Source organism: Semicossyphus pulcher, unplaced genomic scaffold, assembly GCF_022749685.1.
Source record: "Semicossyphus pulcher isolate SPU_LCO1_2020_fin unplaced genomic scaffold, fSemPul1.0.p SCAF_8, whole genome shotgun sequence".
Lineage (NCBI taxonomy): Eukaryota > Metazoa > Chordata > Actinopteri > Labriformes > Labridae > Semicossyphus > Semicossyphus pulcher.
In genome coordinates, this window is record NW_027211759.1 from 4335049 (window position 1) to 4348644 (window position 13596).

The 13596-nt window shown below is 39.9% G+C and overlaps 1 protein-coding gene and 1 pseudogene across 2 annotated transcripts; one reads left to right on the plus strand and one right to left on the minus strand.

The window, feature by feature from the left end:
• Positions 1 to 266: 266 nt before the first annotated feature.
• Positions 267 to 7329, plus strand: tdg.1 (thymine DNA glycosylase, tandem duplicate 1). Of its 2 annotated transcripts, XM_069686381.1 has the most exons (11): positions 267 to 372; positions 1017 to 1091; positions 2148 to 2314; positions 2538 to 2839; positions 2924 to 2993; positions 3934 to 4069; positions 4326 to 4408; positions 4506 to 4600; positions 4941 to 5112; positions 5426 to 5578; positions 6566 to 7329. In XM_069686381.1, exons 2-11 carry the CDS (start codon positions 1033 to 1035, stop codon positions 6691 to 6693), a joined length of 1365 nt encoding a protein of 454 aa, XP_069542482.1. In that variant the 5' UTR covers positions 267 to 372; positions 1017 to 1032; the 3' UTR covers positions 6694 to 7329. The 2 variants fall into 2 exon arrangements, with proteins under 2 accessions (XP_069542482.1, XP_069542483.1); XM_069686382.1 differs by lacking the exon at positions 1017 to 1091.
• Positions 7330 to 9471: 2142 nt separating this feature from the next.
• Positions 9472 to 13526, minus strand: LOC138613473 (patatin-like phospholipase domain-containing protein 2; annotated as a pseudogene).
• Positions 13527 to 13596: the final 70 nt, after the last annotated feature.

Below are 13596 nucleotides of genomic sequence, written 5' to 3' on the forward strand. Positions count from 1 at the left end.
GTCGAGTGGCTCATACCAATACTAAAAAATAGGTGTTATTCCTTTGTCGTTGTTGTTCTCTATTTTATTACGCAGTTAATGTGATACACATAAACTCCAAACAGGACTATAAGGTAACAAGTTATACTGTGAAACATTTAAAAATGTGTCCCTTAAAAGTATTTTTTTCCTCCTGTAAAATCAAAGATATGTTCCCGTTCCCCCCCTTGGGTCTCAGACTTGAGATCTTCCGGTGTCAAAGTTGACTGGCAGTGCTGTCATGTCTTTGTTGCCTCAGTTGTAGCTCGGATGTTGTGAATAGAAGAGCGGGATAGATGGGAATAAAACAATTTTCTGTACGGAAGATACTAATTTAAGCCGTGCCAACAACAGGTTAGTTTTATTTTTTATATTTTGGTAAATTGTGTGCAACTTCTTTTGCGAGAAATCTCAGTGAAGGCGAAACCATTCATCCATGCTAAGTTAGCTTAGCAGCTAGCTGTTGGCTAACAGTACCTGCACTTGTGGCACCGCTACCGAATTGCTGTTGCCGATCCCTTTAATTCCATTACCCTGCATACGAAACATTTTTCATCGAAATGAGTTTCCTATCAACGTATACAATTACCTACCAACAATGCATTGTAAACCGGTTTAAAAAGGACAAATTAATCGCTGCTTTAAATCTCGTGAAGCTAGTTTGTTAGCATCCCATTAGCTCTGGAAGAAGGGAGAAACATTTAGTAATGGGTGTTTAGTGTTTACTGTACATACTTCTGTTGTAACGTATTTTTCATAAAATAGGATGTGCATATGATTGTTTTAATCTTGTTTAATGTGTAATCACCATCTAATTTTTCCTTTGTTGGTTTTGTTTATGTTTATCTTTTATCTGTTGTTGCCAACTCCACAGTTTGTAATCAATGCCCTGGCACATGCATTCAGTTTCATACACTGCCAGACTCCTAATATGCTCAAATTAAGTGTACATCATCTAGCCTTGTTTCCTCAACGTGCATATTGATTTATTTATAAAGTCAAACCACCCAAAAGATGGAGGAAAAGCTGAATGGATCATTCCCTGTTGTCTCCCCGGAGTATCTTCATCAGTGGTGAGTCTTCGCCCTCACCACAATGTGGCCATAGAGGAGTCAGATTATATCAGCAAACCTCTTAATGGCAAAGTGTGATGAAAATGAAATGAAAGCATGTGCGCCCAGTTTCCCTTTTTGACTTTTGTTTTACCATTGTTTATGTTATATGCCATTTGCTTTGTGCAACGTTAATGATGATTTGCAGTGCTGTGAATGTTGTTTCATTATAGCTTGTTGGCGTTTAACTGTGGTTTTAATGCAAGGAGAACAAAGAAAACATCTTGTGTGAATTTATACTGAAGTCTTTTTAATTCACTAACCATTGTTGACCGTAAACAAACAGAATGGACCAATTCAGAGTGATCTGTATTTCCTCCACATTCTGATAATAGAGGTACAAAGAAAGCATATTTTCACGACTAATATACACTTAATGCATTGGATGCAGTCAGCCAAAACAAGTTATTTATTGTGCAGAACAATTACACAGAAATTTGTTTTAAAATAGAAAGAAACATTTCAATTATAGGGAATGAACATGGTATTTAAGATAGGAAGGAAAATAACATGAACAAAAAGAGAAATACAAATGTGATGCAAAGATAAATATAATGCTTTTGAGGCAGGTGTGTGATAAAATGGATTTGAAATATTTGCATTATATGATGTATGCAGGAATAAACAGTACTATGTATAAATATATGTAAGAGATGAAACAATATAAAAACAAAAAGGTAACAGGTAGTAATCAGGAAGAGATAGAAGTATTGTAGAGTGACATAAGTATCAGTGAGGTGCAATTTAAGTTATGATTTTGTGAGCCTGGTTTTTACCGTTTACAATTGTAGGACAACGATATGTCACTTCTGTTTTTTAATTTATGAAACCAAATAATTAATCAACCCTGTGTAACACTCAATCAAATACAGAAAATAAAACTTGTGAAGCATAAGCTTTGACAACGAACTGGTCCAACTCATCTTTAACTCTGCAGCATATTGAGGTTGAGCCATTTTTCTTGTTGTATTTATTGTCCCTGGTTCTTTTTCCTGTTTCATTATTTGACTACCACAGGGTTCAGTCCGCACAGCAGTTTCAGGCTCTCCAGGCCCAATATTCAGGCTTCAGCCCCAACCATCAGTATCCCTACCCGGAGGGGCGGGCAGAGGAGGGAGCCATGGCACACATGGCTAATCCGGAACCCATGATGGATCAGCAGGAGCTTGCCAGCCTGGCCAAACGTACTAAAATCCCTATTCTATAAAATATACTCATGGTTTATAGATGTGCTTGTTCTGGGTTTGGGACATTTGATATGCCGTGTTTAAGACACTCAAAAAATGTAATTAAGTGGTAATGTTAAGGAATTAGTCAAATAAAGATGGAGACTTTTAAAAGTGTAAGGGCAAAGTTTAGCTTCAGGCAGTTCTTCCCTCTGAAATCACCTCTGTTTTCCCCTCATAGCCCCAGCCAAAAAAAGAGGTAGACCAGCTCAACCGAAGGAACCCAAGCCCCCCAAACCACCAAAAGTCCCCAAGGCACCAAAGCCACCAAAGCCACCTAAAGACCCAAATGCACCCAAAGCCAAACCCGGTCCTAAGCCCAAGAAGGCCAAAGAGGCTCAGGCAGACGGGAAGCAAGAGAAGATTGATGAGAGCTTCAAGAAGGTGAAGAGGAAAATCGACCGCTTCAAGGGAATGTCAGAGGAGGAAGTCATGAAAAGAACTCTGCCAGACCTGCTGGATTACAACCTGGACTATGTCATTGTAAGATTCTCTGTTCAAATGTTTGCAGTCAGGAATATTTTTTGTGTTTGTACGACTCAAAAACATGCACTGTATTTTTTCCAGATTGGTATCAATCCAGGACTGATGGCAGCTTTTATTGGACGGTGGTTTCCAGGTCCTGGAAATCATTTTTGTAAGTAATGTGACAAGAATGATTTGAAGTTGGATAATAGTAAAAAAAAAAAAATTGTCTTTAGCTTGTCTGCAAAAATGATCAGAGGGAAGGTAAAAAGTTTTGATTGCTCAAAGGTTTTTTAGAAATGTACGAGTGTGTGATCCCACTTCTATCTTTGTAAGACCCATTTTCAGCTTTAGAGTGAGGACGGTTTTGTAAAGTGAGGTTACAGGCTTAAAGTGATACATTTAAATAAATGTCTGTTAAGTCTCTATCTATTGCCGAATGAGGTAACACAATGGTGATTGAGCCTATGGCCCACTGAGGAAAGCCTTTGCATTTGCAGCATTACAGACTGCATGTCTGTGACTTTTCCGGGAAGAAATCATGAGCAGCGCCCAGTTAGTGACGCGTTTTCCATCGCCCAGCAGTGGTTGGTCTGCCAGAGAGGGTAGGCGGAGCTAAGCGGCTGCTTTTCCGCTCTCTGCAAGTGTTGCGAGTAAACAGTAATCTACTATGGCTGAACAAACAAAGAAAAGATGGATGACTACAGATACAACTTCAACAATAAGTGAAAATCCAAAGAAAAAGAATCAAACTCGACGCTCAGATGAAGCAAACAGTCTGAAAAGGAAAGCGACCGTCAGCCAGGAAAATCAAGAGTTACAGCCGGAGCCAACCGTGGACGTCACACATGCAACACTGTCTGGATATCTGGGAAGTGTTCTCCTGCAATTAGCGTTTTGTCGCCATAGGTGCCGCCAAAGAGAGCGAGATCTTCGAGATTATAACTTTAATTGACAAAGATGTATATCACTTTGTCTTCTCTTAATAGATATGAAAATTAAGTTGGATTCTGTGACACCTCAATGTAACACTGAAATTTCCCTGATGTGGGATCAATAAAGATTTATCTTTTTTTTTTTATAGTGATGAACCCTGTTTTTTTTTATTTCAGGGAAGTGCCTGTTTCTGTCTGGATTCACTGAGGAGCAACTCAACCACATGCATGACAGCACCCTGCCTGTTAAGTACAAAATGGGCTTCACCAACATGGTGGAAAGGGCGACACCAGGGAGTAAAGACCTCTCAAGGTAGGCTGAAAAAAATAACATTAAATATTGTTCTCGTGTCATCACTCATTGATTCTGATTTGATCGCATTCATGCGTGAAGTTACTGGAGCCAGAAATCTTTTTTTTGTAGGGCAAAGAGGGTGTATTCTGACGTGCTGTAGCTGGACAAGCAAAAAAGGAGTCATAACTACGGAAAAGCCCGTTCACTTTGAGCTGATGAATAGTTTTGTAACACTGTGTTGTAACCATTTTCCTTTTTGATTTCATCTCAACAGTAAAGAGTTACGTGAAGGAGGCAAAATTCTCGTAGAGAAGCTGAAGAAATTCAAGCCTCTGATTGCTGTTTTTAATGGAAAATGTGAGAACTCTTCTACTTTACACCCCTTTTCCCCCTGAATTACTCCTCAAAGTGATTGAAAGTAACAGTTTCCCATTTTCTCCCCGCCACCCCTCAGGTATCTATGAAATGTTCTGCAGAGAGATGTTTGGTAAAAAGCCAAAAAAGCTTGATTTCGGTTTGCAGCCACACAAGATCCCCGACTGTGACGTGGTAAGCATCATCACGATGGATTCCTCAAATATTGATGACAGTTAGCCTCGTTTTCCAAACAAGCCTCTCAAGATGAACTGATTTTCTACATTGTTTGGTTGAACACAGAGACTAATGGTTTGAGTCTCATCTGATTAGTAAATATAATGGATCAATGTCAGCACTGAAAAATAGACTGTATTACATACTCACAAATTCTGTTGTTTGACCCCGGGTAAGACTCCCATGACCATTTGGTGCATGCTCTCACTTCCCTATATTTCCTCTCTCTCTTCAGCTGTCCTGTCAATAAAGGCAGAGGCCAAAAAATGTTAATCTAACAGTCATTTCCCCTGAACAGGCTCTGTACCTGATGCCTTCATCCAGCGCTCGCTGTGCTCAGTTCCCTCGTGCTCAGGACAAAGTCCACTTCTACATCAAACTGAGGGAGCTCAGAGATCAGCTGAAGGGCGTCCAAAAAAGCAAAGAGATCGAGGAGGTTCAGTACTCGTTTAATCTACAGTTGGCCAAGGGTAAGAACGGGTTTTGTTTAAATTCTTATTTAACCTGTTTTTAACCACCTCATAAATCATTCTTCTTTAAGTGAAATTATGTATTGTGATACAGAGAAAAACTTATGACAGCTTTAACCATCATTTAAATAAGATTTCCAACTTCTAATGTAGAAGAATATTGAATGAAGAATTAACATTATTTGAAAAAGGCGTTCAAAGTAGCAGCATTGTTGGCTTGAAACTCTGTTTCAGGACATCCTGATATTAAATCTCGTCATTAGACTCCTGGTCTGATCATGTTTGGTATTTGTGTTATTTTTTTCATCAACAGAGGACGCCAAGAGGATGGCGATAAAGGAGGAGCACTACGATCCTGGTTATGAAGATGCCTACGGGGGAGCGTACGCAGAGAGAGGAGCTGAAGGAGGCCAGGCTCAAGAACAGACCAACGGCCACTGTACATTCTCATCCGGAGAAAACACAGGTAACACACACACAGTTAGCAACACTTTGCTTCTTCACAGTCTACTGATGTGAAATCCATTATAGGTTGTTTAAATTAAACACACATTTCAACCATATGTCAGTGTAGATATAACTTTTCATTTCTGAGTTCTTATACAGCTATGATTGAATTTAAGTAACCGGGTTACAGCCAGCGGTAACTCTTTCTTTGAAGGGGTGTGCATAAGACTGCCATGACACCTGTCGTGAACATGAATGAGTCCTTATGAATGTTCATGACTGTTGTCATTACGTGTCATTCGGTCAATAAAGTTTATCTCAAATTGATCTCAAACAATGTCAACTTTGCATTAAAAATGACATTATTGACCGAATGCCACTTCATGACAAGGTATTATGAGAAACAAGTAACAAGTGTCTGTAACAGGTTAGAGGATCAGAGACCTGATAGACTTTGACAATAGCTCTATCAGTCAAGTTCATCCAGTGCAAAAAGCTTTCTGGTTAGTTCAGGGGGCGGCTGTGGCTCAGTGGAAGAGTCGGTCGTCTTTCAATCGGAAGGTCGGATGTTCGATCCCCAGCTCCCTCAGGCTACATGTCGAAGTGTCCTTGGGCAAGACACTGAACCCCAAATTGCTCCCGGTGGCATAGGCAACGGGTATGAATGTGATATCTGATTGACAGTTGGGCACTTTACATAGCAGCCTCTGCCATCAGTGTGTGAATGGGTGAATGTGATATGTAGTGTAAAAGCAGCTTTGAGTGGTCGCAAAGACTAGAAAAGCGCTGTATAAGTACAGTCCATTTACAATTTACCATTCAATGTTTGAGCCACACAGCCACTTGAATTGATGAATTGTCCTACTGAAGTGCATCGATATCACAAACATCGAATCGTATCCATGCTGTTGTGTTTCTGACAATGTAACAGTCATCACATGTAAGATTTAGTTTAGTCACATTATCCTCAGCACAGGGCTTCAGTCTGTGTGTTCTCTGTCTCCAGAAGGAGCACAGGAGGCGAGCACGTCAGAAATAGCAGAAGGCCAGCTCCCAGACGGACAGTGGATGACCCAGTCCTTCGCAGACCAGATCCCAGACATCAGCGGTGGACCAAAGGACGCTGGTGTATGAGGAGAAGGACTGCACTGACGAGCAGAGGCCTGTCAGCTTTTAGGATGTTTCCCTTTTTATTAGTGTAGATGGACTTCTTAGAGAATTTGCAGAACATTCTTTCTGCACTTTTTATCTGTTTTATGGTGTTGTGTACATGTTTGATCATCTTCATGGCAGTCTTTTTAAAAATGTGAAATCAGGGACTTGACAATGACGATGCTCGACTGTCCTTGGAGAAGGTCATGTATTTAAACATTTGTACTGTAACATACTGCACTGGGGTGCAGTAAGTGTAAACATTCACGTCTACTGTTTGACAGTAGATAAAACTTCAGATAAGGACAGATCAGTGTGAGCCTTTATGATCCCCCAGGTGAATGGAGGATTTAGCATTAATGTTTTCTTTTCATGGTGCTATGAACTGACCACAATGCAAAGTGATCACTGGATGAAACTGGACTCGTCGAAGGAGTTTCTGACGAAGGAATTTCTGACGAGCCTTTTCAAAATAATGTTACAAAACTCAAACAGCTTCTTTTTTTTTTATCACTTTATTACTTTCGGAAATTTAGAGTTACGTTTTGTATCTTAATGAAAATGTCATTCTTAAGGAATTTTATGAAACTTTATGTACATTAAAATGTCCTGATGATGCTTTTTCTATATTATTGGATTACCTGTCGGTTACCTGGTGTTAAGGGTTAACTCAACAGAACAGTGAGAATAACTGAGGTGTTAATTTTGTAGAGAATTTCAAAGAAAAGAAAAAGTGGAGACCAACATAAAAGAGAAGGGAATACATGCAACAGAAGTTGTGCACTTGATTCTGAAATACGATGTCAGAGTAACTTGAGCTGTGTGTGCATCTTTCGGAGGACGTATGTGAAGGCGTCAAAGGCTCCTTCACATGCGGCTGACAAATGCTCCAGGCAGTGCATCCTTCTCGGCCCAGCGTATCCCAAGATTCATTGCAGGCCAATTCAAACAAGATGGCGGACTCTCAAGCGGCCGAGGAATACACTTTAAATGTAAAAGTTTGAGGTTTCAACTCAAATCGAGTAGCTAGCAATACAAATGTTAAAAACAACGACAGGGGACTTAAAATAAATGATCTTGCAAAAATTGTTGGTCATATTATGTGACCTGGTACCTGTTGCTGGGCGACAGGAGCCACATTTGGTGACGCAAGGTTAAAGGAAATATTCCGTAGACCTGACAGTCTCCTGTCAGTTCGGCCTTAGCAGTCTACACAGGTTAGGAATGTCTCATCCTCCGTAGCCTGCGTCCTTTGAAGGATGCAGCCCCCAAATTGAGACACAGCTATAGTTAACACTTTTGACAATGTTGGACATAACTTCAACATCTTTTGTCATCTCCATACCAGCTGATCTTAAAGGAGCAATTCTCCCCTTGAAAAAGCCACTGTTGGTCAAAGCTGGTGTTCTCTGTAATCGATAGAAGCAATAATATTTGAAATTGGTGCCATAGCTGTGGAGAAAGTTGTACAAACTGCTCGTGGTTTCGCCCATTCTACATTCCTACAACACCCAGCGTGCATTGCGTCCCTCCCTCCGAAAGCAACGCCTTAGCGAGAGACGCTGGAGTGAAATACTACCGTTTTCCAGTCAAGGACATTGATCGCTGCAGGCAACGGCTCAGAGCGGTACAGAATCCAAAATACGACGAGAATATAACAGTGCATCGTCTAAAAAATCTACAGGTCTGCAGTCTACATTTCAAACCTGACTATTTTAAACAAGACATGACATCGGAGGCGGGCGTCCTAGAATGAGGAAGTGTAGTTTAGCGAGCTCCCTGGCCTCTGCCAGATGACACGTTTTACGTAGTCTGGCGGAGGTTTTCCAGCGCCCATTGGAGAAGAGGATAATGTCCTCCAAAGGCACAGAGCGACCATAAAGGCATGAAAATTGGCAAACTGGCCCTTTAACATATGCTAAGAAAGAAAGACACTTTTTATCATATATTTCTCATTCATTGGTTCTTAAAGAACATTTTACAGCATTGAATTCTGGGCCTGGAGTGCCAGATCTTTAGCTAAAAGAAATGTCTCAACATCAACATGTTTTTAGACACACTAACAGGAATCTTTCTACGTGTTAATGAGTCCTCACTGAGATCCTCCATAAAAACAAGGTGCTCTGCATGGAAAGATTTCAGTGCCTCAAAACAATCTCCAACATTGGGGCTTGTTACTGCCCTTCTATAAAATACAAAGCGGTTCCATATACTTGAAATAACTTGCAAAGATAAAGTGAAGATCCTTGTAAACTTCATATAAAAATACATTCTGTGATATCCTACTGAACTTAATACTCATAACATCTCATGAAAATGTTTCTGTAACAACAAAATTGTGCATTAAATTATACAGAGGTGTCATACAACATAGGCTTTAGCTATCTGTAAGCTGAACCTCAAAAAAGACCACAAACACTTTTTACACTTTGTAGATGAAAACAAAATACTGGCAAAGTGTTTTGCATTTCAATTTGTTTTTGTAAACTTTTACCCAAAGGAAGGATTTTATTGATTATAAAACTATGATCATTGGGAAAAGTTAAGCCTTGATTTATGGCTGGGTTAAGCCATTGGTCCATAAAATAGTCAAACCAATATAAACAAACAAAATAAATGTTCAGAAATCATAAATAAATATACATTTAGCAGCTCTATTACAGATTGAGGTAACAAGTGATAACTATATACTAATATTCATCCAATTTTAAACAGTTGTTCAGCTTGATCTGTGGTTGATGAAGTGTCCTTTCTATGTTTTCAAGTCAACCTTCCACATGCAGGTGTATTTGGTATCAGTGGGTTGGATGGACCTGCACAGGTAGAGGTGAGGGAGAAGAGGTCCAGGTTTCCACTGTCATCTCAATGAGGAGTTCTGCAGTTTGTGGTGATTGTTGAGGTCAAAGGTTGATGTTTTTGTCTCTTCCTGTCTGGATTCTGAGGTCTGAAATTGAGTACAACAGTAGCAAGTACATGGTAGTGACAAAGACATTTATATATGTAAAGAATAACCATGAACTGAGATATTCACTTAATAATCTCAAGGTTGAAAGTCCTCACCTCTGCTGCTCCACGTCTGCCTGCAGAGATCTGAAGTCAACATCAACAGTCTGCAGCCTGATAATATTATGCTGTCACAATAAAAGACCAATATGCATTTCATAAGTATAAAAATCAAAGCAACTAACTAATGATGCAACTAATTACTTTCTGGCTGCATCATCACACCACTTTACCTTTTAGTGAGCAAGAAGAGCAGTTCAATGGGCAGCACCAGGAGGGTCAGCAGATACATAACCACTTTCACAGGAGGGAACTCAGAGAGCTGAGAGCCGCCATCATGGCTGTCTCTGCACGCCGCACACAGCACTAACACACACACACGAAATGTCAATTTTATAACAACTTTATATTTTTATATTTATATTTATATGTATATTTTTAATAATTCTTTTATCCCTTTTTGCTGAGTGCATAAGCACAGAAAAAAAGAGGGGAACTTATAGTGAGGGGTTATGACAAGGACAAGACATCACCTAATAAAACCCTCAAATGATGACAGAACGAAACAAAAGAAATAATAGAATAATTAATAGAATAGAATAGAATAATAGAACCCACGCCCTTTCAGGAACAAGTTGTATTCCAATATATCACTATATCTTACAATTATAGTTTTTAATGCGTAATAAACCCTTTCTCTGACTGAAAACCTTTGACCTGCCGAAGCTATCATCCTTACCTTTCTTAAAGCTAACAGGGAGGTTCTCTATGGCTCTCAGGTGCAGCCACTCATGGTCTTCCTGATGAGGGTTTTCTCCATTCAACAATGTCTTCTCAGACTCCACCAACTCACAACAAGCAGGCTTGACTGCCTGCAAACTGGGGGGAAGATTCTGTGGTCCAAGCAGATCTGTCACAGACAGTTGACTTACAACATGTTTTAAAAAATGAAAGAGTGGAGAGGAGGATGAAGGTGGAGGAGCTCACCTCTTTCTCCCAGGAAACGAAGGGCGTCTGTGTAACCGTTGTTGCAAATCTCGGCCAATTTCTGTCAAGAGGAAAAGTCGAAATCATGAAGGTATGTTTGCTCTACTTTTACATACCAGAGGATGTGTGATGTTGGAAAATTATCCCTCTGTATTTTATGTCAAAAGGCGTTCCACAAGGTTCAGTACTGGGTCCTCTCTTGTTCACACTAAAGTACCCATCTTTATGGGGATGATACAGTTTTGTAATGCTTTGCTTAAGCCACTGAAATTTTCATTAAACTTTAAATAAACTACAGCATGCACTTTTTAATTTGAAGAGGAAAAGACATTATAGGCAGTAATTTACAGATTGCCACTCTGGAAGATAATGGTATGGTAAGCAACCTGGACGAGGACTCACCTCATTTTTTTGAGGTAGGAAGGAGGTGCAGATGCGATGCACATTGGCAGTAGTGACCTGGATGCAAAGGTTGCCAATGTGCGACTCAAAGAAGTTGAATGTCCCCTCTTTGGGGCAGATGTCGCTCTCGCCTGAGAAAGGGGCCATAGTGATGGTGTTTCTCTGCTCGAACAGGGGCATGTTGTTGCTCAGGGCTCCATCCATGTAGTACTGAGGAGTTTACATCAATCATCGAAAATCTTCACAGGTCAAGTAAAAAGGAGTATTGCACATATACTTATGCTTATTCAGTTAAATGAAAATCCACCTTACGTTTCTCAGAGACTATAGCATGAATGAATGAATTCTAATCCTTTAAAAAATACCTTAACTTGTAAAAACGCACAGGCAATCTACTTACCTCTCCTCGGTATGAAGGTGGGGTGAAACCACAGTAAAAAGGGAAAAAGCAGCTGCACATGAGAACCTGCAAAGGAAAGACAAAACTTCAGATATCAGACTTTAGCTCCTGACACTTTGCAGACATGATATCAGCACAGATGTGAATTTCTTCTCCATTCTACCTGAATGAGCTCCTCTCTGCTCTCAAACTCTGACACCAAAACGTTCTTCATGTCAGCTATTCTGGTGAGGGACACACACAGCTTCCCAGAGGCCTGGAGGTGGGCATCTTCTGGAAGCTTCTGCAGCAGAGAGTCCTTCACAGTCCGCAGCAGACTGAAAGTCGGGTGGAAAACGCCCAGTGTGTGTTTTCTGGCCTCTTTCGCTACCAGCAAAACATCAACACAGAACTCATCTGAGGGGGAAAATAAAGCAAATTATTATTATATTTAACTTTTGTTTATTTAACCTTCCCAGGAATACTCCCATTGAGGTACATAATCTCTTTCACAAAGGAGTTCTGGCTAAGACGCAGCATGAAAAGCAGAAATTACACCAAACAATACATTAGCAGTGCTCAGCAAAGGCAGTAATTCACATATTGTCACTCTGTATTGAAAGGGTCTTTGAGCTAACTGACCTGTACCGCCTGCTTGACATCCTGCCCTCAGGGAGGTGATACAGGTCAATTAAAACCCGAACCACAAGACTCTGGAACAGTTTCTTTCCTAAAGCCATACAATCTCTCAACAAACACACACAGCGACTCTGCAACCCGCATTAAAAACTTAAAACTTTATTACATTTTATTTACTATAAAACTATTTCATTCATTATACAATCTGTGCAATATATTTTATATGTTTTTGCAATGCTATGGTCTGGCAATTTACATCAGTGCACTTTTACCTGCCTTGTTTTATTGTTTTATTGTCTTATTGTGGATTTATGATTGATGTGTGTTGTGGAATAGGAGTGATTGTGTGTGTGTATTTTTAAGCACCACTGGTAGGGGCACTCGCAATTTTATTGTATTTTGTATATAATGACAATAAAGGCTTCTTAACTTCTTGGGTTATCTTTTCTTTATTCTGCATTTTGAGAATTAAGTTGTCAATTATTATTTTGCTTGTCCCTAATCCTGTCCTCTTTACTTTGTGAGTAAGTGATGAGTGGAAAAACAGAGGCAGTGAGTGATAGATGTTTTCCCACACTTGGCCTCACTTGACTTTGAACTCTGTGTGGACTCTGGAGTTTGCTCTCACTATTGCATGAACTGAACTGTTTGTGTGTCAGTGAACCTGCCATGTACAATGTTTACTCAAAGTATCATTCAAAGCGTTTACTCTTAGATAACATATCCCTGAAAGGCCATGAAGTTCAATTACAGATGAATGAACTTGTCGTAAACATGTCAGGCAAAAAAACGAACAAGAAAAACATCCAAATTTTAAAATGTATTACTTTAAAACACAATCTCTTTTTGACGAACAGATCTATACTGAAATGCTGTCAAATGGTCTCAGAAACAACCGAAACCCACAAAGAAAAGTTATTTAACTTATTTACTTGCACAGCCTGGGTCAGGTTTTCTTTCTTATAGACTCAAAAGGGAGAAAAACACCAGACTCGCTGCGTTGTATAATAGTGCAATAAATATGGGCAATAAATCTGTTACCTTCATGCATTAGGAAGTGATCAGAATGAGACGAACAAATGACATAAAAACAGTTTGTTTTAGCCAAAAAGATCAAATCAAAAATACCCACTTAAGTTATAATACATCAGGATTTGAGTCTGAAGAGCTGCAAAAACTTTAATCTTCTATGTACATTGAACTCACCGATGGGAATCCCAACAGCCAGAGCTGCAGCCACGAGACAACCAGAAGAAGCTCCACAGATCTTGGAGGCTCCATGAACCAGGTGAGGGGCCCGCTCCAGGATACAGCTCAAAGCCCCCAGGTAGTAAATACTCCTGAATCCACACCCTGCAAAAGAAATGTTCCACTCCTCGTCCCAGTTAAACATCTTCTCCCATCAACTCAAAACCTCATCTCTCTTATTGTCTTTTCAATCGGCTGTTGTATTTGGCCTCTCTTCAATATTTCAT

Excerpts from the sequence above, each read along its gene's own strand:
- tdg.1 (XM_069686381.1), top strand. The coding sequence starts at position 1,033 with ATGGAGGAAAAGCTGAATGGATCATTCCCTGTTGTCTCCCCGGAGTAT. Across the intron at positions 5,113-5,425 it reads TAATCTACAGTTGGCCAAGG|AGGACGCCAAGAGGATGGCG; the intron begins GTAAGAACGGGT and ends TTTCATCAACAG. Across the intron at positions 5,579-6,565 it reads CTCATCCGGAGAAAACACAG|AAGGAGCACAGGAGGCGAGC; the intron begins GTAACACACACA and ends CTCTGTCTCCAG.